The 25,892-nt window shown below is 37.9% G+C and overlaps 1 protein-coding gene across 1 annotated transcript; it reads left to right on the top strand.

Annotated features, from left to right (window-relative positions):
* Positions 1 to 602: 602 nt before the first annotated feature.
* On the top strand, positions 603 to 25,263 carry dyrk1ab (dual-specificity tyrosine-(Y)-phosphorylation regulated kinase 1A, b). Its single transcript, XM_083549488.1, has 11 exons — positions 603 to 1,459; positions 15,591 to 15,787; positions 16,448 to 16,540; positions 17,450 to 17,638; positions 18,359 to 18,506; positions 18,670 to 18,956; positions 19,060 to 19,206; positions 19,675 to 19,815; positions 19,901 to 20,204; positions 21,634 to 21,758; positions 22,215 to 25,263. Exons 2-11 carry the CDS (start codon positions 15,668 to 15,670, stop codon positions 22,803 to 22,805), a joined length of 2,145 nt encoding a protein of 714 aa, XP_083405614.1. The 5' UTR covers positions 603 to 1,459; positions 15,591 to 15,667; the 3' UTR covers positions 22,806 to 25,263.
* Positions 25,264 to 25,892: the final 629 nt, after the last annotated feature.

Consider the following 25,892-nt stretch of genomic DNA (forward strand, 5'->3'; position numbering starts at 1 on the left):
AACAAGCCGGATGGTCCCTCTACTCTTTAGTCTGGAGGACGGGGTGTCAATAGTTTCCAAAAGAAAAATAAAATTTTTATTTTTCTGACCACAGAACCATTTTCCACTTTGCCCAAGTACATTTTAAGCTTCGGCCTAGAGCAGATGGCCCCGTTTCCGGATCGCGTTCACGAATGCCTTATTATTTGCATAATATTTTATTCACATATCTTTATTTTGTATTATCTATGTGTTGTTGTCTCTGTGTACTGGAAGCTTCTGTCACCAAAACAACATTTGTTATTGTTTTAGATTTTTATCTTTTGGGGTTTTTTTTTACAAATAATTTTTACATTTTATCCAAAATTGGACAGAATATTAAGTCAAAACGTTTTTATATAAGTTTTACTTAAATAATAAGTGTGTACTTTCACAGCTAAGCAAAGAAATTAAAGAGAGAGAGAGAGAGTGCTGTCAGGTTCAGGCGCCATGCTGGTGATTGACAGATTATGACACAGGCTTACGTTGTCTTCGGTCGTCATTGGTACATCCGGGAGTTTGGAGTTTGATCGACAGTTTCCATAGTAACCTCCCAGGCCGTCGCCATTTTGTCGGCAGGGTTTTTTTTTTTTTTTTTTTTTTTTTTTTTTTTTTTTTTTAAGAACCTTTCAAATGTTTTTGCTTCCCGCCGGAATAATAACGCCGCCGCCGTCGTCGCCTGATCCGGAGTGACAGCTCGGCGCGGAGGAAAAATTCTTCAGGGCGTTGTAGAGCAGGACGTTTTCAGAGCCGGCGTTCGGACATGTTCGCGTTTTGATTAGGCGGCAGCTCACGGAGCTCTCCTTGGGCTAGCCGTGTCTGGGGGGTCTATCGGGCCGGTCCGCTGCGCTGCGCAGGTTTGGAGCGCGCGCCATTTTGTGGAAATTTTACAGCGAAAAAGTGCATTCTGGAGCAAGAAAAAAAGGGGGAGCACGGATAGTAAGTGTGTACACTGCAGAGCAGGCCGTACCGCTGCGAACAACGCAACTGCTCCTTCCCTCCAGACGCTTAGAATCAGTTCGGCGCCGTAAACCAGAGGAAACGGTCTCACTTTTGAACGGAAAAGCTAGCAGCGGAAACCAGAGCGGCTAGCATTCTATGCTAGCCATCTTCGGTCAAGTCAACGCTAGTTGACGACAGCTGGCTAGCGCTTAGTGCACCGTCGTACAACCGTGTGTGTATGTGTGTGTTTGATCTGCTATGGCTGGTTTAACAAACAGGACATTAGGACGGGTTTGCAGCTTGACGCCTGTCAGTTAGCTTTGCTAGTTGCTCCGTGTGTGTGTGTGTATATATATATATATATATATGCGCATGCCTGAATGAGTGTGTATTAGAGTGCCTCAGTCATTGAACGCGTAGTAACCAACGTTACAGAAGCTGGATCATTGGCTTTACCTTTCCGGATCTGGGCCTTTAAATGAAGATCACATTACTAAAGGTAGGTGGAAAGGTCTAACTGTTAAACTGTGTGTGTGTGTGTGTAGAGGGGTAGGTTTGTAGGTTAGCCACTTAAGCGCCTCTTAATACCCTGTATTGCTATACAGTCCTGGGCCTACAGTTCTGTCTAGCTGCATGTATTGAAAAGGTTTCACCAGGTTTACAATGTGTTCGCTTAGACACCAATGTCCGATGTAAATCATTAAGCTAGGGTTTGCTGGCTAGTTCAGTATGACTTTTAGCATCACCTCACACTGCCCAGACAGTCCAGTGTTGTCAAATAAAACGAGCTCTTTTGGTGGCTAACTAGTTGATTCATACTCACATTTGGGTTACACATTATATACTAGGGCCTATAGTCCTGCTTATAACAAGGTGTCAACCTAGGATTTGATTCAGGGATGCCAGATCAGACCTTCAATTTCAATTAGCAATGAAAGAGTCCTACTGAGAAATACTGCACAGTGTCACCTCTTTTATTATTGGAGTTGAACTGTTTCTAAGCTCCTATCAGCTCCATTGCTGTCATTGTTTTTGGGAAATAAAAGCAGAATGAATAGACTGCATGCCACAGAGTTCACTGCATTAATCTGATTGTCCTGCATGAGATCATCCAGTCCAGCAGTCTGACTTTGTGCTTGCCAGGGAAACGCATGAGATGATGCGATGTGTTACCTGATACTGAATCATCCATGAAAAAAAGGGCCTCAAGGACGGCTTCGCGAGAGCAACCACAGTACAGTTTGATTGACCAGCTACCAAGCCGACGAAGAACACAACAGTATATTTAAAGAAAAGCAAACGCACAATTCAGGCCGCTCGATTATTATTTATTTTTTGTGCGAAACGCAGAAGAGAGAAAAATCGAGTGAGAAATTTCTTATTGTGTAAAAACGCGTTTGATCGAGGTTCCTGGTTTTGTTGTGAGTTTTGAGGGTCCGCTTTGCATCAAAGCACATAGTAGGGTTTGCTTCATCTCAAACACTTATGGAGAAAGACCAAAGTCCTCGGCAGAAGGTTTGTGGGAGCAAATGGTGTGAAAGCAATTTTCATGATAGGAATTTTCTCGTTTTCATCTTCACAGCAAATTCTGCATTAAAACCAAAGGATCGCATGTTTATCTGTGTTTAAAATTGTTTAACAAGTTTAGTTGGAGTTGCTCTTCTCTTAAGCCCTGTGAATCTGTATAGAAATACTTGGAGAATGGTTATCAATATTTCACTTTGATCAAGCATTGTGGAAATATTTAGTGTGGAGCAGGATGACACTTGGTGTGGATGATTTTGGTAACAAAAGCCCTGTTTGGATGGGGTTGTTTTAATAAATGGACATGGGTGATGCGTTTTTTTTACGATTCATTTTCTCAGTGACGCTAAATTTGCACGTGGACATCTATAAAAAGATTTTACTGGAGGAGGGATTTGCTTGGGGACTTCATTATTTCAGTAGTCGGATTGGTACTGGAGTAAAGAAAGATCACTTATGAACGGTTTCCAAATCTGTTAAGTTTTGCAGGGTCTTGCGTTTTTCTTCTTCTTCTATGGAGAAAGACAAGCGGTGTGAAGCAGACAAGAAGAAGGGGGGAAAAAAGTTTCGAATTCCCCAGCTTCACGCAAAAAAGAAGCGAATCAAATAAAATCTCCAGTGGAGAATTTTGTTGTGCATGAGCGTGGTCTGAAGTGTGTTCTTCTTTTACTTAAATTCCTAATGCCAATCCTACATGCATACCGCAGCAATTCGGCAACAGTTTTAGCGTTTAAATGAATGATGTGCGAAAAGCTGCACATTTGAATAGTTTGTAGTTGAATTGAATGTTGAAGAATCCATTGCATGCGATGAACAGTCCCTCTCCCTCCTCTGTTTCTCTCGAAATCTCTAAAAAGCAATAATGCAGCTTGTAGTTTTCATCGCCAAACGCGAAAGCGTAAACCCCTCTGACTTTCCTATGCTGCTAAACTTCGCAAAAGCGTGCAACTATTAGAAGTGCTTCCAGCCGTGACTTCTTGAAAAAACGTTTTCCATGTTAAATCGAACAAATGTTTGTGTATGAGCAGTACTTTATAAACAGAAACGTATTAGAACGATTTTTTTTATTTATTATTATGATTATTATAATTTGCTAAACCAAGAATTACCATCCAAGCCGCACTGTTATACAAAATACATTCAGCTGCTTCGTTGTGTAATAACAAAAAAGGTCTAAATACATAAAGCCGATCAGTTTTAACCTCTGTTTTACTAGAGCATAGATTTAACCTGCTTAATACGTTTGCTTTTTAGCAACTTATCTGTAAAGCGTCTAGCACCTAGGCTAGCAACCTTTGGCACCAGAAACTAGATTATGATTTTAATAAAGTTGAGGGAGGTTTAACATTAACGCAAGAAGCAAACCAGGAGAGTTACTACCAATAGGAGTGAGGTATACAGTATTTTACTATAGTGAGTACACCCCTCACATTTCAGCTAACATTTTAGTCAAGGGACAATACTATAGAGATGAAACTAGGAGATTCTTTAGAGTAGTCAGTGTGCAGCTTGTGCATGTGCAAATTTAATGACCTCTGAAAATAACTCAACATACAGCCATTATTGTCAAAATACAATACATTTGTGTCTCTTTTAAAATTTGGTGCCTTGAGTAAAACTTTTTCATACTGACCGCTAGATGTTCAAAATGGCACCTGAATTTAAACTGAGTTACAGTACAGTAACCAGGTCATACAGAGGTTTTCCGAGACGGGTTCCAGACCTCACAATGGTCCATCAAAGAAGTCGAGTCCTTGTGCTGTGCGTCAGGTACAGAAGCTGCTTCAAAAAAGATGCAGCATTGCTTTAGACGGTGCAGAAGTGGAAGGTCTGCTTGTCAGTGCTCAGACCATACGCAGCATAACGCAACAAGTCGGTTTGCATGTCCATCATCCGAGAAGGAAGCCTCTTCTGAAGCTGGCTCACAAGATGATCTTTCCAAGAGCATGGATTACTGGAACACCATGTCTTGTGGTTTGATGAGACTAAGATAAACTTGTTTGGCTCTGATGGTGTCCAGCATGTGTGGTGACGCCCTGGTAAGGAGCAGTCAAGCATGGTGGTGGTAACTTTATGGTCTGGGGCTGCATGAGTGCTGCTGGTACTGGGGAGTTGCAGTTCATTGAGGGGAATATGGATTAGAGCATGTACTGTGACATTCTGAAGCAGAACATGATGCCCTCCATTTAGAATCTGGGCCGAACGGCAGTTTTCTAACATAATAACGACCGCGAACACACTTTCAAGATGACAACTTCCTTGCTGAGGACGGTGAAGGTGATGGAGTGGCCAAGTATGTCTCCAGATCTGAACCCTATTGAGCACTTCCAGGGCATCCTCAGGAGCAAGGTGAAGAAGTGCCAGTTATTATGGAGGAGTGAAAGAGGAGCCCAGCAACAACCTGTGCAGCTCTGGTGAATTTTATTTTCAGGAGGATTAAGACGGTGCTGGATAACAGTGGTGCTCACACACAATATTGTCACTTTGGACACAGATTTGACATGTTCACTTAAATTGCAGTCACTTTTGTTTTTGGCTGTAGTTATTTTTAGAGGACAGTAAATCTGTACTGCTATACAAGCTGCACATTTACTACTTTAAAATATATCAAATTTCAATTTTCTATAGTATTGTCCCTTGAGAACATTTTAATAAATTCGTTGCTGAAATGTGATTAGTGTACTCACTTTTTGAGATACTTGTATTTTTCTTCGTAAATATAAAAAATCTGCGGTATTTCTATTCTACATATTTCAAGCCTTTGAGCCATTTGATGGACTCTGTGCCTTCTAGAGACATTGTCATAATTTATAACGATACCAACATCATCGACACAAGCTTTTTCTTTCAAAATATTTTTTGAATGGAAAGGTTAATGAGCAACTAGGGGATTATGTATATATGCTGTAGCTAGCTTGTGCAGATCAGCTAGCCTGTTGCTACCAGTAAAACTACTACTGTACTAGTAATCAACATGGAGAAATATGAAATGTAAAAGTGTGTTGGTGTGATATTTTTAGTAATTTCGAGCATAGATCCTTTTTTTTTTAATGAATCAATACAAGACAAATCAGACGTAAATTGATTGACGAGTACAGTAGATCTGCATCTCCTTCCCATATTTAGTGCTTGAGGTTAGTTCCACTTATAGACCTAGTGCCTTCGAAATGTGGCAGTCATTTCAATTGGGCTGCACCATACCAAAAGCATCCAGACTGCCTGCTCACCTCCACAGTGATTAGTCATCAGAAACACGTGAATAAACAGAGGGCAGAAATCAGTGACGACCCCGACAGCAAGTCTCTTTCACTCTCCTCAGATGCCCTTCTCACAGAGTGTGTTTGTTGGCTCGGATCAGTTCCCAGTAGTGATGGATGTACTGTTTATTTTGAAAGCAACTTTCAAATGACATTTTATTTTCATAGCATATTCTACATAAACACAACATCCTTCGGGTTTTAATCTCCATTGCCGCATTTAGTTGCTCCTCTCTTTAACACTGGGAAACTGTACAGAAATACTTCGAGAATAGTTATCAATAATCCACTTTCGTCAAGCATTGAGGACATAATTAGTATGGAGCAGAATTACTTATAGTGTGGATGATTTTGGTAAAAAATTTAAATAAAAGGCCTCATTTGGATGGGGTTGTTTTAAGAAGGGAACAGCGGGAGTTTTTGGGGATTTTATTGTTGTTGTTTATGAACTCTTCCATTTTTAAGCACCAGATCATGTGATCAATCTCCGTTCACAGTATTGTGTTTTAGCAGTCGGATTGGTATTGGAGTAAAAAAAAAAAGAAATAATTCACAGAAAGCATCAAAACAATCACAAAATGTACAGGAAGCATGTCTGGATGTGTTGAATATTTGGGGGAGAGTCACGCAAGGAGACAACTACAAAGAAAATCATAGACTTGTGTGTATGGACAGGATCAGAGTTATACGTTCGTCGCAATGCTTGGTGAAAGAAATTCGTAATTTGGTCTGTAATTTTCTCAAAAGAATCGAGGGGACTCATCGTGGCGCATTTAGATGGAAAAAAGTTACAGAGGAGCGCCTGTAAAATAGTGAGTGAAAAAGGGAAACATGGCAAGTGGATGAATTGCAGCATTCAGGTGTGTAGACCTGGATAATTCGTTCAGGCGTTTTATTTACTATTATGACAATGTAAGGTTGCTGCACATTTAACTATCGTAGGACCCTTACTAACAACTAATTACAAATAGGTCACTGCATTCTTCAGTTCCTGAGGAAGATCCATTGTTGGATGGAACTTTCATTTTTACTGTAAGAGCATGATTTATGGATTGTTCCTTTTCGTAGTTTAAGTTCACCCAAGTGTTTCAGAAACTCTCAAGCATCATCCTCGATTAGAGCAACAATTAGGAGTCAAGATAAACAACTGGAGCTAAGGTGAATCTCAGCCAGAACGAGGACTCTGTAGATTTAAAGAACGCACATTTGGTGACCCCAAAAAATAGGACTGTAATCTATGGAGAAATCTTTGTCTCAAACTTCAACTGTTTGTAGGAGCAAAATAACAATCAGACATGCTAACAAACTGTTCAGAAAAATGTGACAAGACTTTTACAACCAAAGTTTAAGTACATTAAGTTGGTCCAAGGACTTTTCTATGGTCAGATGAGACAAAATTAGAGGTTGACCGATAGCTAGGTTGGATCGTACGTAGCCTACCGATTTTTTTTAAAATTTTTTATCTAGTATCCATTTTAAAAACTAACACTTCATGTGAAATATTACTGAACTATATTGCGAACATGTGCTAAATAAAATATAAATTAATATATATAACTATATAATTAATAAATAAGTAATAAATGATAGTCTATAATGTACGGTCTAGCGTTTAGAAACAACAGTGATTGGCCTCTAAAGGGTGCTCTCATAATGACAGCGCACCGGAAGCCGGTAAAACTATTGGTATGGAATTTTGTCAATAGTACCAGCAATCATCTATCGGTGCCCATTAATCAGCAAAACCCATTACTCAGTCGACCTCTCGACACACTATTTTGTTAAGGTGGGTTAAGGTTAAAGTGAAGGATTCTTGTATAGAAAAGAAGGGAACAAAAAAATGGTTAGTTTTGGGTGTTTTTTTGTTTTTGTCTAAAACTCTGGGAACCTTGTCTGGAATTAAAATTATTAGTTTTATATTAGTTTTAGATTTTTAATGAATACAGTGGTCATAATAGAGAAAACCAAGACTCTAAATATTGTTTCAGAACATATGTTCTAAAATATTTGCTCTTAGCAAAACTCATAGTAGTTTATCCTGTACAGCAGCCAAAGCTAAAATGTTCTCTACACACAAGAAAAGGCAGCTTTATACTTGTGCACAAATGTGGACAGAACGGGGGTGTACTGTTCGCACAAAGTGCTTTTGATACACTCAATTCAACAACGCTGTGGCTGCTTTACCTTGTAGACACTGTGTGTAAGGGCAACGTCAGAGCTGCAGCCTGAGGAAACAAAATTGAGCTTTTGCCAATGTTGTGACCTTGTTTATATAGGGCAAAAAGGGGTCTGCTTTCCCCATTAACCAATGAATGCCAACAATTGTTTCGAAATCTAAATGAATCTTAGAGGTCAACTTATTCTTTGTTTATAAAGTTGTGCATTTTCCTTTTTATTGCCACCAGCTTCTAAACTGTAACTTTCCACGTCCACTGTGTCGCGTAGTCCCAAAAAATGTTCTGAGCATGACACAGTGATTGACAACCACTCAGGGCTGTCATGCAGGGAGCGCTATAAACCGAAGGCATATTCGACACAATCACGCCAACATAATAGCTCCCATTCTCTTTGCAGAACACACAATTCTTTCAGTCCTCGATTTGGGATTTTAGGGGGACAGGATTTTTGGCTGCATCGGCACTCTCGAATTCGTAAAGAACTATTTAAGTCCAAAGAACAAAAAGAGACGGAGTATACAGTGCAAATATTGCATCAGGTCACGTGTTTTAATGCCTACCTCATTTTTAAACACCAGTAGATAAAAGTGTGATTGCAAGAAGGAAATAGAGTGGAACCATCAGTGTAATCTGGAGGACCAAAATATTTTTAATAAATAGGTAGAAAATATTAGGTAGGCTTGAGGTCAGTTCTGGAAGTTGGTTTGTTGGAAGCAGGTATTATCAAGGCCCATTGATTATTTAGGGGGTAAAGGCTAGTCCAGTCTCTAGTAATCTCTGTGCTACAGTAGCACAGACTGGTCATTGTACACATGCTGACCAAGTTTGTTGCCAAAAGCACCCACAATTGGTACTTGAGTATGGGAACTGGACCATGAAGCTATGGAGGAGTGGCCTCATGTTTTCTCTTGCATCATATGCTTATTTAGGTATTTGCACATTGTTCTTCTGGAAAAGAGATGCCACCCAGAAGCACTTTTGAGAAGAAGGCAGCAGGCAGTGTGATGTTCTGGACAAGGTTCTCCTAGGCTCCTGGCATTCATGTGAACGTTACTTTGACACGTGTTCCCTAATGTCAGTAGCCTCTGTTTTATCAGGATAATGTGCCCTGTCACACTGCCAAAAAATGTAAAAAAAAAAATAGTTTGATAGTCGTGGCTCATGACAAAGTTCGAGGTCTAACTACCCAAGATCTCAAACTGATCAAGCATTTGGGGAATGTGTCAGATAAATAAGTCCTGATCCATGGAGGCCTCACCACACAACTTTCAGGACTTGAAGGATCTTGATCCCAGATACCACAGCATACCTTCAGAGGTCTTGTGTCTTTGTGCTCACTGCACAGAAAGCATTATAAATTAAAATGTTGAGAAACCTAAATAAATTATAGGATAGTTGCCTAACTATTAGGGTGGTGCCTATGTTATGTTTTTAAATTAATGTTCAGTTTTTTTAAATTTTGCCATATTTCACTATTATAATTCCGTGTTTAGTCATTTGCACTGATGCTTTAATTTTGCTTGGAATTTTACAATTATGTCTCAAGTTTTGCTAGCGTGAATGCTTGCAGATGTGCTAAGAAATGAACGAGGTGGTATCAAAAAGTTTCAAGCCTGGCTCTGAATTATGTTAAAACTTTTGAGCTGGATCGTCATCTTCGGAAAGAGGGCGAAGTACGCAGCAGCCAAATCCGGCGAGTAGGGTGGGTGCGGAGGTGAGATCATGTGGATTTTCTGACGATCATCATGCACAAGTTGCTGAATGGTTTAGACATTTTTGGGTGTAGAAAACCTTCAACATGCCCCTGACCTCTCGTCCTCTTCCAGTGAGGTTCTTCCCACTATTGAAGCGTGCGTGCCACTCAAAACATCTCGAGCGAATCGTTTCGTGCAGAATTTCACGTTTGCCCAATGTTCTAACTTGCTGTCCACGATTAAATCACAGACGTGGTAACGCACCTGGTCTGATTAGCACCTGTTAGCATCATTAGTCTCGATCTTTTTGATACCAACTTGTACATTTTCCCAGACATTTTATACACAGTTTATACACAAGTCTTACCCCTGCTTTATTCAGTTGAACTGTACCAAAAAACTGTTTCTGTAATCATTTATGTCCTGTGTTCATTCCAGGATTCATTTATCTACTTTTCTAAAGCCATATATTGTATAATAGTGCTATACAGCATTATAGAAATAAAATGTACATTAGCTGAATCATCATAGAATAGCAATGCAGAATTGTGCTGGCTTCTCATGCGTCTTGTTTCACTTTTTTTTGCAATATGTTCAAGAGTAGAATGTATGAGAAAATGGATAACCCTTAGCCTCTTATCTCTGATTATTTCTGCATATCATTTGCCTCACTACCACCCAGAGCTGTGGTGCCTGTATGTCTACCTGATGAACAGTTAGTGTAAAGATGCAAATATTCTGCACTTTCCCTATTTATACGTGCACGCATGTGATATTGTTTGTATACTTGCTTGAATATCTTGTGTGAGTACAGCTGACAAATGTGGCAACCACTGTATAGCAGATCAAAGCTCAAACAATCCAGGTTTACATTTCACACCAGAGGCCTGTTTTCCTTAGAAATTGCATGAAGTTGGTGTGATTTGTCATGATTGGCTCTCAAATCATAAACCCTTCCTGTACATTCAGAAGAGCATTTTAATGAGCACTTAGGAACAAATCATTCCTATTAATATTCCTGATAAAAGAACAATAAGGAATGCTATAATAATACTGCAGTATCCTCCTTTTGCTGTCAGACCAGCCTCAGTTCTTCATTGCTTGGATTCCACAAGATCCTGGAGTTTTTGGTCCATGTTGACCTGATTGCATCATAGAATCCGTGCAGATTTTTCAAATCTGCTCTACCATGTCCCCAAAGGTGTCTTATTGTGACTTGGAAAGCAAATGAAGAATGTTGAACATATTGTCCTGTTTAAGAACCAGTTATTGTCACTTTTGCTTAGCGGCATGATGCGTTATCATGCTGGATGTTGCCATTAGAAGATGGGTAATTTGTCGGTAAAATGGGTTGCAAAGGGATGCATATGGTCCACAACTATTCTCAGATAGGACATGGCCAAGAACAAGGACTTTCCCTACACTACTACACAACCTCCAGCAGTGGGGACAGTTGGCAAGTTATGTTGGGTCTATGGATTCATGCTCCAGTCACCAGTTAATTCATTTGACCAGGCTGTTTATTTCCATACTTTCTAGACTGTGCCCCCCACAGCTTTTTTTTTATTTGTTTTGCATTCTGAGATGCTTATCTGAGTTACTGTGTTCTTTCTGTCAGCTCAAACAAGTCTGGCTATTCTCCATTGACCTCTCTCATCAACAAGGTGTTTCCGTCCACAGAAGCGCCGCTCGCTGCATGTTTTTCTTTGTTGCATCATTCTGGGTAAACTCTTGAGACTGTTGTGTGTGAAAATCCCAGGAGATCAGCAGTTATAGTAATCCTCAAACCAGCCTGTCTGGCACCAACAATCATGCCACAGTGGAAAAATCAGAGATCACTTTCCCCCAAATCTGGTGACTGCTGCTGGCTCGTTTCTGCCTGATTTTACGCAGTGCACATGTACCGCACGATTGGCTGATTTAAATGATTGTAGGAATGTGTAGTGTATTTACTTATTTAGAAAATGTCTTACAAGCTACTTTATTTACATGGCATTTTACTTAAAAAAAAAAAAAAAAAAAAGCATATTCAGTGACTAGAAATTCATTTTGGGATTTATGTGTTCAAGGTATCATTGGAATCAAGAACCAAATGAAGACTCAAACTATTTGAGCCGTATTTAGATTGAGTTACACTTGTGTACATGGGGTTTAATACCGTAAGTCCAGATCTCTGTAGCAACTACAGACTTGTGTGATTCTGACCTTGAAATTATATCCATTTCTATCATCCAGACTATGGATGTTGCACAAGCACTCGTGTTGTAGCAGTGGGCATCCGAGTCCTATTCACAGGTCGACTGAATAGAATTGTCAACTTGGTCACTGATAGGTGTCATGACACTATTGGTGAAAAACTCTGCTCTTAATAGTTAATAAATGGCCATCGATGTAGCATCATTAGCAGCCTGGTCATTAGCTAGCATTAGACACGTTTATATAAAATGGTCCAATCAGACATTTTTAACTACTTGCGTCATCATACACTACATGGCTAAAAAAAAAAATTTTATTAAGTGAAATCAGAAAAGACACTCGTTCTTTTTTTTACAAACATATAAATAGATATACAATTAAAACATATTATATTTATTTTTCCGGACACTACACCACATATCCATTTTTTATCACTTCATTATTTGTGTAAATCTGCTCTGAGACAATGTTCATTGTTAAAAGCGTTATACAAATAAATCTAAATTGATTTGAATTGAATATTCCCACCCATCACTTTTTTGTCCTTTTATCTATAAGGGGTGTAACGGTACACGTATTTGTACCTAAATTTTGGTTTCGGTTGCAATCATTCTTACGTGTGGAACATCCGAGTTAAAATCTGAGTTCCCTCAGGAACGTATTAAGTGGCGGACCGCAAGTTTGTTTCATCTCCGCCTCACCACTCGGAGTGCATTTTAATTATTATTACTATTGTTATTATCATTGTTACTATTAAACTTAAAACTTACACAACAATGCCAGGGGTATAAACTAGAGTTTGTGCAGTGTCACTGTGGCTAATCACCCCATACTGGATTTGTTTGATTTGCGCATACATGAAACGGCTAAAGAATCCATAGCGCTAATGTTAGCCGCTAACCAGGGACCGCTAACGCTAGTGCTATGTATTCTTTAAAGTTTTATGTCCAGCTTCAAGAATTTCTCTTATAAAGAGAAAAAACGGACAATTTCACATATCGAGGGAGTGAATGAATACAGGATGGAAGGGATGAAGACGTGTAAAGTATTCTGAAATAAGTAGAACAGTTTAGATCATATGTTTAGAAAATGAAATGTACAAAACACTCACACACACCTGTATTAACCCAATGGGGTACAACAAATTTTTAATCTTGAATTTCATTTTTGTATTTATTTAATTTAAATCAATTTAATGTGTGCCATTGTAATAAAAAATGTGTATTACATCAATTTGATTTATTATAATATATACAGTACAGACCAAAAGTTTGGACACACCTTCTCATTCAAAGAGTTTTCTTTATTTTCATGACTATGAAAATTGTAGATTCACACTGAAGGCATCAAAACTATGAATTAACACATGTGGAATTATATATGGAATTATATACATAACAAAAAAGTGTGAAACAACTGAAAAATGTCATATTGTAGGTTCTTCAAAGTAGCCACCTTTTGCTTTGATTACTGCTTTGCACACTCTTGGCATTCTCTTGATGAGCTTCAAGAGGTAGTCACCTGAAATGGTCTTCCAACAGTCTTGAAGGAGTTCCCCGAGAGATGCTTGGCACTTGTTGGCCCTTTTGCCTTCACTCTGCGGTCCAGCTCACCCCTAAACCATCTCGATTGGGTTCAGGTCCGGTGACTGTGGAGGCCAGGTCATCTGGCGCAGCACCCCATCACTCTCCTTCTTGGTCAAATAGCCCTTGATGCCTTCAGTGTGACTCTACAACTTTCATAGTCATGAAAATAAAGAAAACTCTTTGAATGAGAAGGTGTGTCCAAACTTTTGGTCTGTACTGTATATATTTTACAAAATAATATTTTTTATATTATTTAAGCAAGCAGGCAAAATTGTAAAAAAAATATATATATATTTTTATAATTGTTTTAAAAAATATAAAGATAAGATTTACCTTTTATTTGTCCCACAGTGGGGAAATTTCTCTGTTTACAGCAGCAAAGAAAAAATAAATGCAAATATATAAAATAATAGAGACATACTATAGTATACAGTATATACACAACACAATATATAAATATAAATAAGGAAAAAAAGAGTTTTTCTCTGTCCTCCTCTGAGAAAGTTTACATGCCGAATTACCTACTGTTTTCAACCAAATTGTAAGACCATCTGATAATTATACTCTGAATCCAGACGCATGTTATTGTCTATGCAGATGGCTTCTTGCATTTAAAAAAATGATGGCTGCTACGTGTTGTATGTAATCTTGTACATATCAGTGACCCTATCTATTATCTGAAATCAGAAAAATTTTGGTTTGTTGTTTAGAGTTTTGTTTATTCTGTTTTTTGATTGTTGCTGGAACTTCATTTAGGCATCATGTTGTGACTGGAGCATAATCATATGACCATGTGATGCAAAGCTTCAGATACATATATATTGAACCGGCTTTCTAGAAACTCGCTCCTCCTGTGAAAATTCTATTGCTTTTTTTATTCTGAATGTGAGAGACGCATAAGAAAATTACAGCTGTCGCTCGATAAAACGAAACTGAATACAGGTTAAGAGTGTGTATGTGAACTTGTGTAGGCTTGCTAATCAAATAAAGAAATGACTCTTGTATTTGTTTGTTTTATGAGCTTCTGATGTTTGACACTGACTTTTTATGGTTATTATCTACAACAAAAAAAGATCAATTGTTAAGGATAAAAAAAAATAATCTCTTTGTCCATGTTGATGGTAAAGCATCATATGATGGTAAATCCTGATGCTTCAAAATGTTCGGTATCACTTGCATTCTTTATTTTTGCACGAGTCAGCTCTGTAAATCAATCCGCTAAAAAATAAATTCAAGCTCGCTTTCCCTTTTTAGAACATATTCCTCCCAGTGCTAGGCATGATTCGGAAAGCTGGTGCGATAGTGCTAGGATTGCACCTTCTGTTACTAGTTTGGGTGAACTCCTCGCCCAGTCTCGGTTTCGCTCAAATAAATCGCTCTTTCGCTCCCTGAGATTTTTAGTTTGCTCTCCGCCTCCCATGTGCTGAATGTTACCTTAAAGTGTACCAAAGTTCAATTTAATTTCTTGTTTATTTCATGTTTTCTTATTGGCAAATGGCAGAAGCTCTGCCCTGGCAACAAAAGTAGTCTATTTGCATACTCTGCTGTGATTGGCTTGAACATTGATGGGCTTGCCAAATCACACTGTATCTTGGTGGTGATAGGCTATGCTAATTGGGTGCTGTTGCTGGGATTCTGAATAGTGGTGTGGTTCAGTGTGGCTGTGGTGCATTGTGCTGCCTGCTGAGGGATGCTCATAAACGAGTATTCTCCTAATAATTATTTGAATTTACTCTTTTTGGAAGGTGAATTTGTCAGAGTGGAATCAGTATCTTTTATTATTTTTTTTTATATTATTATTATTATTATTATTATTATGATGATGATGATGTCCCTGTGCTGTTTTCAGCCCTGAGTTAAATGTTCTTTCATTTAGTGTTTAGTTTATTGTGCACTCAAGGTAGTAAACTCTGTATTCAATATATGTTTTAAATTGAGATTGTTCTACTTTAATTTTACTCCTGCACACTTTTGTATAAAAAATTTAATATAACGATTTTTTTTTCAAATAAGTCATAAGCATATAATGAGCTGTCTTTGTGAAATTTTTTGTAATCTGTGATGGCTGTTTAAAATAAGTGTTTTTTTTTCTTAAAAACCAAAAAAACCAAAAACACACAGTCTTTTTAATTGTTCTAATAAGCATTAAAGCATATTTAAACTATTTCTTTTTTTTTTTTTTTTTTTTTTTCCTAGGGGGAGAGACCTCAGCATGCCAACCCTGGTCTGGCCGGCTTGCACGCTCTTTTTCTTTCAATGCTGCTGGGTTTCACATGGCTGCTCCGATGCCTCATTCACACCCGCAGCACACTGACTGTCACCAGCAGAGTGCAGAGCAGTCTGGCACTGTACTACCATACAGTGACCAGACACATGCGCTCACTGCCATTCAGGTACTACTGAGTGCACATGTACAAAGCATATGTAATTCACTCGTGTTACAGTTTAGGATAAATATAATTAATTTTTATAGTATTATTATAGTATTTTATTAAATTGCAATGTGTTTAATCAGTTTGAAATCGGATCGCACTGCATCGTAATGTGTCTTTATTTCGTATCGTTGGCTATGCATCGAGATGCGAAAATATCATCGGCCTCGGTTATGGAGGTGCACATTTATACACCAATATATTTTGAAAGAAAAGAATATGCGTAACAATTAAATAGATGTCAGTACAACAAAGTGTCAATCTAACATGTTACAAATGTTGCAAATTATTACAAAGTAAGTAAAAAAAAATTTAAAGCCAGATATTCTCATTTTAATTAAAAAATATATAAATTTTTATTGCGCATTACCGCAGTATTACCTAAAAATCGACAGTTCACCCGAGCACTCTTGATCGCCGGTTACCAGCTACCTGGCTAATGCTAATGCACCGTCCCGTACTCTGAGATCTCACATGAGACCGTGACACCATAACAACCCTATAATGCACATATGTTCTTTGCCTGCAGACCACAAGTTTTGCTTTTTTTTTATCCAAGGAAAACATAGTGTAAACTGCTGTATTTCCTCAACCGGAAGGTCTGTGTGTGTTTTCATACAGAGGCACATGCCCCAGTGTTTTCGTGAGCCAACCGCAGCTCCTTTGAGGAAGCTCTCTGTTGACTTAATTAAAACCTACAAACACATTAATGAGGTAAGAACTGCTGCCAAAAACTGCCTAATGTTTAATAATGTATAAGAGCACGCACGAGAGAGAGACTCGAAGAAACATTTGTCAAAATTATGTAATTATTTATTGATGTCCTGTTTCTGTCTTTACCCAAACCCAGAACTATACTGCTAATACATGAATTCAATTTTAGTTCACTTTAGAGTGAATGTAATAAGAATTTGAGCAGCCAATGTAAAAGTCAATAGTCTTAACATCATTGAAATAGCTAAAGCAATCAATCATTATGGAGTAGCTTGTCGGCAGGTGTGGTTTTAGTCAGATGCTGGTTAATTTTCTATAATTTTTACTCTGACACCCTGTGACTGTTTTGTACTAACAGCTAATTCACAGTGACTTGCATTGTTACATTTTTGTAAAAAAATTAAGTCTCTTATAAAGAAAAACTTAGCATTGTAAGGAGATGTTTTGGTTATTAATGGGTGGAGTCTCTGGGATCAGCACTTTGTAACACAAGGTTTTTGGTCAGGGCGTGTCTCCAAAGAGTTTGGAGAGCTTTAAGAGTGAGACAAGTGTGCAGAAAATACTTTTTTTTTAACAGTTCCCATCCAAGTGATAACAGCACCTTAGTTGTATTGTGTATGTTCTTGGGGGATTTGACAATGCCACCAATTTGTACATGGCACAGCAAATAATACGAGTTGTCTGAAAAAGGCTTAAAACCTGATACAGTATCCGAGAATGTGTGAATTGTAAGGTGAACCCTCAGTGTAATATAAAGAGTAAATACAACAATACATATATGTAGATTTTTTCCTATAGGTTCTTGACTTTTTTCCCCCATATTAATATGCATCATACTATGAACACAGGACTGACTGATTGAGACAAACATAAAATGAAATTGCCGTGGATCCTTATTTTCCTGTTTAGGTCTATTATGCAAAAAAGAAACGACGGCATCAACAGGGTCATTGTGAGGACTCCAGCCATAAGAAAGAGAAGAAAGTCTTCAATGATGGCTATGACGACGACAACTTTGATTACATCGTCAAAAATGGAGAGAAGTGGATGGACCGTTATGAAATCGACTCTTTAATAGGAAAGGGTTCATTTGGGCAGGTACGTTCGCTAACACTGCCGTGTCGCTCGCAGATGGCAAAATATTATTCACTTGCGTGTTTGTCAAGACAGAAACAGTTCGGTTCAATAGCACATTATATTATATTTCACTGTACAAATCATAAGTGCTCTCTGCCCTGTTTTTCTTTTTTGTTGTTGTTGATTTTATTTAACTTTTATTAACTGATTTGCTGTAAGATTACAATTACAATTTAAAAATGAGGGTTGGGTTTTTTTTCCCCTGAATTGCAGTGAACATTTTTCACGTATGCTATAGGGCCAAAAGTATGTGGACGCCTGACCATTTACACCCAAATGTGCTTGTTGAACATCTTATTCAAGATATTGTTCCAAATTTTCTGAAGAGAGTGTGGCTATGAGGATTTGATCATTAAGACACACAAGCATTTGTAAGGTTAGGTCCTGATGTCAGGGGATCAAGGTTTTGTAGTTTATCCCAGTGATATTCAGTAGGCTTAAGGTCAGGGCTTTGTGCAGGACAGAAATTTCCAATCCATTCTTTGTGGTCTTGTGTAATCTTCATGCTGCACCATACAGTGTTGAGCAAAATTTGACGAATAGCGTACATGCCTGACACCACATAATATTTTAATGTCATTTTTGTTATTTTGTAATATTTAATGCAAAATTTTTCTAAGAGTCACTGAAGAAACGTAAACATGTACTGATTAGTTTTTTTTTTAATTGGCTTTTTTGCAGGTTGTTAAGGCTTACGACCGTGCTGAGCAGGAATGGGTAGCAATCAAAATCATCAAAAACAAGAAGGCTTTTCTGAATCAAGCTCAGATTGAAGTGCGGCTGCTGGAGCTCATGAACAAACATGACACTGAAATGAAATATTACATAGGTAATAAAAATTCAGACTGCATTTTAATAATCTTTATACGTGGCATATTAATAGTGCAATTTTTCAGTGTAGGATTGAACAAGATGTGCGTTTGTTTTTGTTAAAATTATACTTTTTACTTTAATGAATTTTTAACTACTTTGTTTCCCCCTTTTACATTTAGTTCATCTGAAGCGCCACTTCATGTTTCGGAATCACCTTTGCTTAGTGTTTGAAATGTTGTCATACAACCTGTATGACTTGTTACGAAACACAAACTTCAGAGGAGTTTCCTTAAACCTGACACGGAAATTTGCTCAGCAGCTGTGCACTGCACTGCTGTTTCTCGCCACTCCTGAACTCAGCATCATCCACTGTGACCTCAAGCCAGAGAACATCCTACTATGTAACCCCAAGAGAAGCGCTATTAAAATCGTGGACTTTGGAAGCTCCTGCCAACTGGGACAGAGGGTACAGTTATATTTTCCTAATCTTTTTGGTGTGTGTGTGTGTGTGTGTGTGTGGTGTTTTTTTTTCCCGTTAATTATATATGTGTAACTCCATAATTTTCCAGATATACCAGTACATCCAGAGTCGATTCTATCGCTCCCCTGAGGTGCTGTTAGGAATGCCATATGATTTGACAATAGACATGTGGTCATTGGGGTGTATACTGGTGGAGATGCATACAGGAGAGCCTCTGTTTAGTGGCGCCAATGAGGTGAGAAACATCAGAAAAATGCAGTTATAATTGATCTATTAATGTGTTTTGTCTGGAGAGATGCAATGTTTTATTTAAAATAAATAAATAAACACAGCATACGGTTCAGAACAGGTGATGGTTAAAGTTTACAACACTCTGGCCACAGTGCATTAAAAAAAAAACATTCCAAACCTATTGGCTCCCTTATGGATTGTGTGTCAGAAAAACTATGATTTGATGGAAATAAACATAGCACATTGGCACACAACATATGGCACATTGATCAGATTATTGTACAGTTTTATTATAACGACTGTACGATATATCCGGTCTAATTCTTTTTGTGCCCAATTGCTACTGAATACTATTTACCTTTGTACGGTATTGTATCGTACTACCTGTATACTGTGTAATTGTTAGTGTTTGTGTGCAGAGGAAAAAGTGCAATGTTTTTTTTTTCTTTTTCTTCTTTTTCTTTAAACACAGGTGGACCAAATGAACAAAATAGTTGAAGTCCTTGGAATCCCACCCAGTCACATAATGGACCTAGCACCAAAAGCCAGAAAATTTTTTGAGAAGTTGTCAGATGGGACGTGGAGTATTAAGAAGACCAAAGATGGAAAAAGGGTGTGTTTATAACCGGAAGGCTTTTTTTATGGACATCAGTGAGCTTATATGTTCATTACTAAGTTGTTTGTTGCTCTGCCAACAGTACAAACCACCCGCTTCTCGTAAACTCCATACCATTTTGGGTGTGGAGGCCGGTGGACCTGGCGGGCGGAGAGCCGGCGAATCTGGCCACGCAGTGGCTGACTACTTGAAGTTCAAGGACCTTGTGCTCAGAATGCTGGACTACGATCCCAAGACTCGAATCCAGCCTTATTATGCGCTTCAGCACAGCTTCTTTAAGAAGACTGCTGATGAGGGAACGAACACAAGCAGCAGTGTTTCCACAAGTCCTGCACTTGAGCATTCGCAGTCCTCAGGGACCACTTCTAGTACATCCTCCAGCTCAGGTGCTCTGCAAATAGTGTTCAATGTTACCTGATTATATTCCTACTTGTACAAAACAAATGACTCAATGAGTGCTATTAAGAGGTTTCGTCTCAATCTGTAAATGAGAGACATCAGAATGCATCTTCATAGAAAAGAATAAATGGCATTCCCACATTAACATAACTTATAATAAAAATGATAACCTTGTGTACTCTGTGGACATATGAAAATAAAGGACATGGTCATTGAGCAAGCTGCCAGGAATCATATTTTCTGAATGAGATTTGTGTCTTAATTTATTTCAGTAAGGAAATATAAATTTTAAAATTTAGCAGTGGTTTATAAAACCTGCTCATTGATCATGTATCTCAGTTCTCTATTCCTATACACATACTTTTGTGCGAATTAATAATACAAGATTTCTGCAGGTTTAAAAAGTGTAAAATTTAAAAACCACAATTTATAGCTATAAACAGTCTCAAACTCTAGGTCTTAAATCATTTTTAACAGGTCTTTAATTTTCTGATGTCCTTTAATGTTCATTGAAATGCTCATGGTTTTTTTTTTTTTTTTTTGGTATGTTTGTTTACATGGCGTTTGGGTTTCTTTCTTTCTTACTTCTCTCTTTTCTGACTTTCTTTCACTAGTCCAAATGTAATTCTCTGTATTATCACTACAAATAGGACCAATCAACTTTCTGCTAATGGTGGGAATCTCTATTGGATCATACTATAGATTTTATTTCTCAGTTATGGGGAAGTGCATGTTTAGCGTGTGTTTAGCATGTGTTCAGCATGTGTTCATACTTGGCTTGAGGAGAAAAAAAATAGGGTTTGGGTAAGGCCAGTTGCTAACAACGTGTTTGAGTATGTTTTTGATGTCGTGATATAGGTCTTACATTTCATTCTTAATAGTCTTAATTTTTTTTTTTTATAAGTTTTTAATTTGACTGGTGAAATCTTGCAGAAACTCTGAAATATAAATATTCACAACATTACTTAACCAATATTTACAACAGCAATAAAACAAAATCCTAGGCTGAGATAAAGGTCAGAGACTGTCACATTAAAGCTGTAGTGGTTTCATTCAGCTGAACCAATGCTCCTTCAGGTTTTGTGTTACAAATGTCACAGAGACAGACATGGACTTAACCAACAGTCCACCATCACTAAACTTTATAAGGCTTCTAAAAGTCATCAAAAGGTTTTTTTATTTTTTATTATTATTTTTAAATATAAAGTATTATTGTCTAAAATGTCCTTCTCCAATTTAATCACACATGCACCCTAACGATGCAGTACGGAAAAATATGTACATATGGTTCCAGGATAAAAAAAAAAATTCCCTTAAACGATAACAAACAGTTTAATATTTAAATAGTTACATGAAAGATTTATGGAATGAAAAATGAAACAAATAATTAACCCCCCACATTTTCCGTGATTTCAGGAGGATCGTCTGGAACGAGCACCAGTGGCAGAGCGAGATCTGATCCCACTCACCATCATCGACACAGTGGAGGGCACGTTGGCACAGTGATGCCAAGCATAGACTGTGACAACCTTCGCCCTCAGGTCAGTGCAGTTTTTAGAAGGCTCTTAAAAATGCTGAACACACAAAACACAGTTCACATACGAGCATGTGGGGAAACAACAATGGTGGGTTGGGGGGAAGCAGCTTGATGATAGTAACAGTAACGGATTTACATTGGCTTGCATCACACCACCTCATTGCTGACAATTTTCTGTAAGCGCATCAAAACCTCAGTTTTTTCCTTGGGTAGTGGTCAGACTACTTTTATTATGCTGTTGTCTTGATGTTTTTGTTCAATTGTTTGTCACTACATAACGACTAAACATTATCGCAAATAAATAAATAAATAAATAAATAAATAAATAAATAAATACACTATGGTGTTCTTGGTAGATTCAGCCTTTTTTTTTTTTTTTTTTTTTTTCTTTCAAGCTTATCTGTTTGATGCTTCTTGTTTGCTTTATTTATTTTCCTTCTTGTATTTGGTTTTCTTCCAGAAAAGACAGCCTCACCATCCTCCTGTAGTATGGACTGATAGTGTTGGCCCGGAAGCTGTCAGAGCTGTAGAGACGCATCCAGTGCAGGAGACCACCTTTCATGTGCCTCCCCAGCATCCTAAAGCATTACACCCTCATCACCATCATCACCACCACCACCATCATCACGGACAGGTCATAACAGCATTCCCTCGGTCACGGCTCTACAACTCGCCCACCAACAGCGCCTCCACACAGGACTCCATGGAGGTTGGGCATGGCCATCTGTCCATGACATCGCTGTCTTCCTCTGCCTCCTCTTCCTCCACCTCTTCCTCTTCCACAGGAAACCATGGCCACCTGTACCAGTTTCGCCAGGGGCCCACCACAGCCCTGGACTTCAGCCGAATCGGGAGCATGGGTTTGGGTGCCTTCTCGAATCCCCGCCAAGAAACTGGCATCGCTGGACATCCACCGTACTCTGTTCCCTCCAACACAGGACCCGGGCACTTCATAACAGAGGGACATTTGGGAATGAGACAAGGCATTGATAGAGATGAGTCTCCGATGACTGGAGTCTGCGTTCAGCCAAGCTCCATGGCTAGTTCGTGACTAATCTGAAAATGTTTTGTTTTTCTGTATGTGGTTATTATGAAAAAAAAAATTTTTCTAGGTGATATTTTCCTTTTCTCCTATTTTTAAATGGTGCATAGAGAACAAAAAGCTGCTCACTTTTTAGGGGAGATATCACTGAAACGCTACAACTGAAGAGTATTTAAAATATATGTATGTTTTGTTTGGGGTTTTTTTGTTTATTTTTTCCTCTCTCTCCCACTTAACAGACACATTCGTAATACTGCAAAATGACCATCATAAGATTGCATCTGCCAATCCACTTACTACACATAGTACTCATTTCCCACTCTTTGTTCATTCATTTTTCTTTTCTTTTCTTTTTTTTTATCTGTTTTAAGTGTTTCAAAGCCAAGAACTGCCACACAGCTATCTACATGTAAAGCAATGCAAAAAAAAAAAAAAAACCATCCATTTACGTTCCAATGATGAAACATTCAGCATTTTTTTTCTTGATAATTTATTTACCCTTTAAAAAAAAAAAAAAAAAGAAAGAAAAAAAACCCAAAAAAAACAAAAGGAAAAAAAAAAAAAAAAAACCTCTTAAAGGAGTCGTGTGTTTAAAACCTGTAGTGTGTGCAGGAAGAAGTACTCTCAGTGGTCTTTGGTGTTGTCTGTATTGTGTAACTGTGAGAAGCAGACTGTGGGAGCAGACTGAGCTGCAGTAGAGTTCAGGCTGAAACGCGTCTTACTATGTGTTCCAGTTATGGAGAAGATGCACTGAACGGGGTCAGATACAGATAATTAAGGGTTCGAGTTACGAACCCTGTTGGCCTTATGATTTTTATTATTTTTTTTTGTTGTTGAACATTTGAATGAGAAGAACATGGACAATACTGTTCAGATAAAGACGGCTTTCCTCTTCTTTTAACATAAATGATAATTATTTAGAGGAATGCTGAGTAGAGTTAAAAAGTAATCAAAAGGTTAATAAGAGGCCTTTATTTAACAAAGGGACTTAAGGGACTCATAATTACAGGGTCAAGTGTTTTAATCGTGACTTTCTCTAATTCTTTCAAACTAGGATTTCACAACAGAGTTAGTCTCACACACACACACACACACACACACACACACACACACACACACACCCTTATATGAGATGCTTGATTTTATTTATTTGTTCCTTTTTTCTTTTGAGTGTACGCTTTCCATTGAACACTGTTTCCTCCGATTTGCCTATTCACTTTTCAGTACAGAAATATTCACCGAAATTTGTGACTGCCTTTCTCCCCTTATGAATTATGCTGTGAACTTTACACATTTTTTTAAATACCAAAGTAATTGGGTTTTTTTTATGGTTCTGTAACCAATAATGTAGCAGTTCACCACTCCAACACAGTGTTTTATTAAATGATCAGTTTTGTCCATACCAAATGTCTATCAACTACTTTTGCGAAATGGAAATTTTTGCAAAGCTCGGTTGAATTGTTATTTGGTGAAACATCATGACCCTTGTTCTCTTTGTTTTTAATTTAATTTTTGTTTTTTGTTTTTTCTCCCCCCTCCTTCTTTTTTAAGCAGTTGTGGGAGCATGGTTTGGCACGACACCGCTGCTCTGCAGGCTACAGAGTAGCTGTGAAAGATTATAAGGAGAATTAATTTTTTGTTTGTTTTCTTTTGGGTTTGGGGGTCATCAGTTGGTGGGTGATGCTACTTTTTCTACTTACTTTGGATGACATGCTAATTTTGACGGAAGTACCACACCGCAGTTTTCAGGCAGTCTGCTGTAGCTACTATGAGTATACAAGTTCAACAAGTTTGTCAAACATTTTGTTTAATGCTTGTTTCCCCATTTACTGTTCGAACGGCGTCTAAATATGGCACTGAGGGCACATGGGCGTATGCATGTTTCTGAAGATTCAGTGTTTGCAGTCAAAGAAGCAATTGTTCAATGAATTGCATAAGCAATCTCACCCAGAGTTTGATGGTATAAAAGGTTGTGACATATTCTCCACCCGAGTTCACATTCTGCATCGGGTATTAACGAAGACCAACTCCATTCATATAACCGATGAATCTTTAGTGTCCTGCTGCGAAATCGGGTAACAGGACACGATTTACGTGAAAGTGGTGTTTATTTTGCTAAAAGCATCTTTACCCTCTTATAAAAAAACAAAAAACAAATAACGTTTGATATATTTACATATTCTGAGAAGAGTTAATGGTGATGAGAAATGATTCATATAAATGTTAAATGGATTTTAAAAATAGTTTTTATAAATGACCCCATTTGAATGGGGAACGCAGCAGTTTTGCTGAGCTCAAAACATTCCAAAATAAACCTGGAAAAAAAACAAAAACAGATATTAAGTGTCTACCTGTTTTAGCTCTCGGATTTAGTGTCGTTTCCAGAAATGCAGCCCCTTTTTAATAGCTGAAATAGACTTGATGTATATATATTTATATTTTTTAATAAAGGAAATACAGAATTCGCTACATTTCTCCTGGTATATAATTACAACTCTTTGGGCTATCGTTTGTAAGGGACGTTCTTCCTACGGCACAAGTATTAGATTTCATCTGAAATATTGCAGCATAGAAAGGAAAAGAATTTCCTATTTTATTAGAGTTTTTATTAAAGGTTTTTACTGAGTAAAGAGTAGGATATTGATCGGACTATAAACCGCGGGGGGGACAAAACAGATTTTTGAGATGAGATGTCTGAGATGCTTTGTGTTGGTGCCCCTGGATTTTAAACCCACTGTAGCTTGTTACTTTTACCAATTAACAGTGACGTTCACGTGTGTATTTTCACTTAGCAGTGCTTTTTGGAGAATCAGTTCAGAATGTTGTATTTCAGCCTGGACTTCTCTAGTCGTGATGAGGTAAATTGAGTTTATCCATTTTTATTTATTTATTTTTTTTTAGACAAAATGCCTTTAAAGTGTTCAGATGCAATAACAAATAAAGAAAAGTCCAAAGATGTGCACTCGGTACCACTTTTTAGGAACACCTGCAATTATCCAAGTACCAGATCACATTGCAATAGTGCGGTGCATAGAATCAGGCAGATGAAGGTCAAGAGTTTGTTAATACTCACACCAAACCCTGAAATGTGATATG

The sequence above is a fragment of the Silurus aristotelis genome, assembly GCF_946808225.1.
Source record: "Silurus aristotelis genome assembly, chromosome: 8".
NCBI classification, from domain to species: Eukaryota; Metazoa; Chordata; class Actinopteri; order Siluriformes; family Siluridae; genus Silurus; species Silurus aristotelis.

What these genes read in the sequence shown, in the direction of transcription:
- dyrk1ab (XM_083549488.1), top strand. Translation starts at nt 15,668, where the DNA reads ATGGCTGCTCCGATGCCTCATTCACACCCGCAGCACACTGACTGTCAC. An exon ending in TGTTTAGTGGCGCCAATGAG is followed by an intron (nt 19,207 to 19,674) that starts GTGAGAAACATC and finishes CTTTAAACACAG; the next exon opens with GTGGACCAAATGAACAAAAT. An exon ending in GTGACAACCTTCGCCCTCAG is followed by an intron (nt 21,759 to 22,214) that starts GTCAGTGCAGTT and finishes GTTTTCTTCCAG; the next exon opens with AAAAGACAGCCTCACCATCC.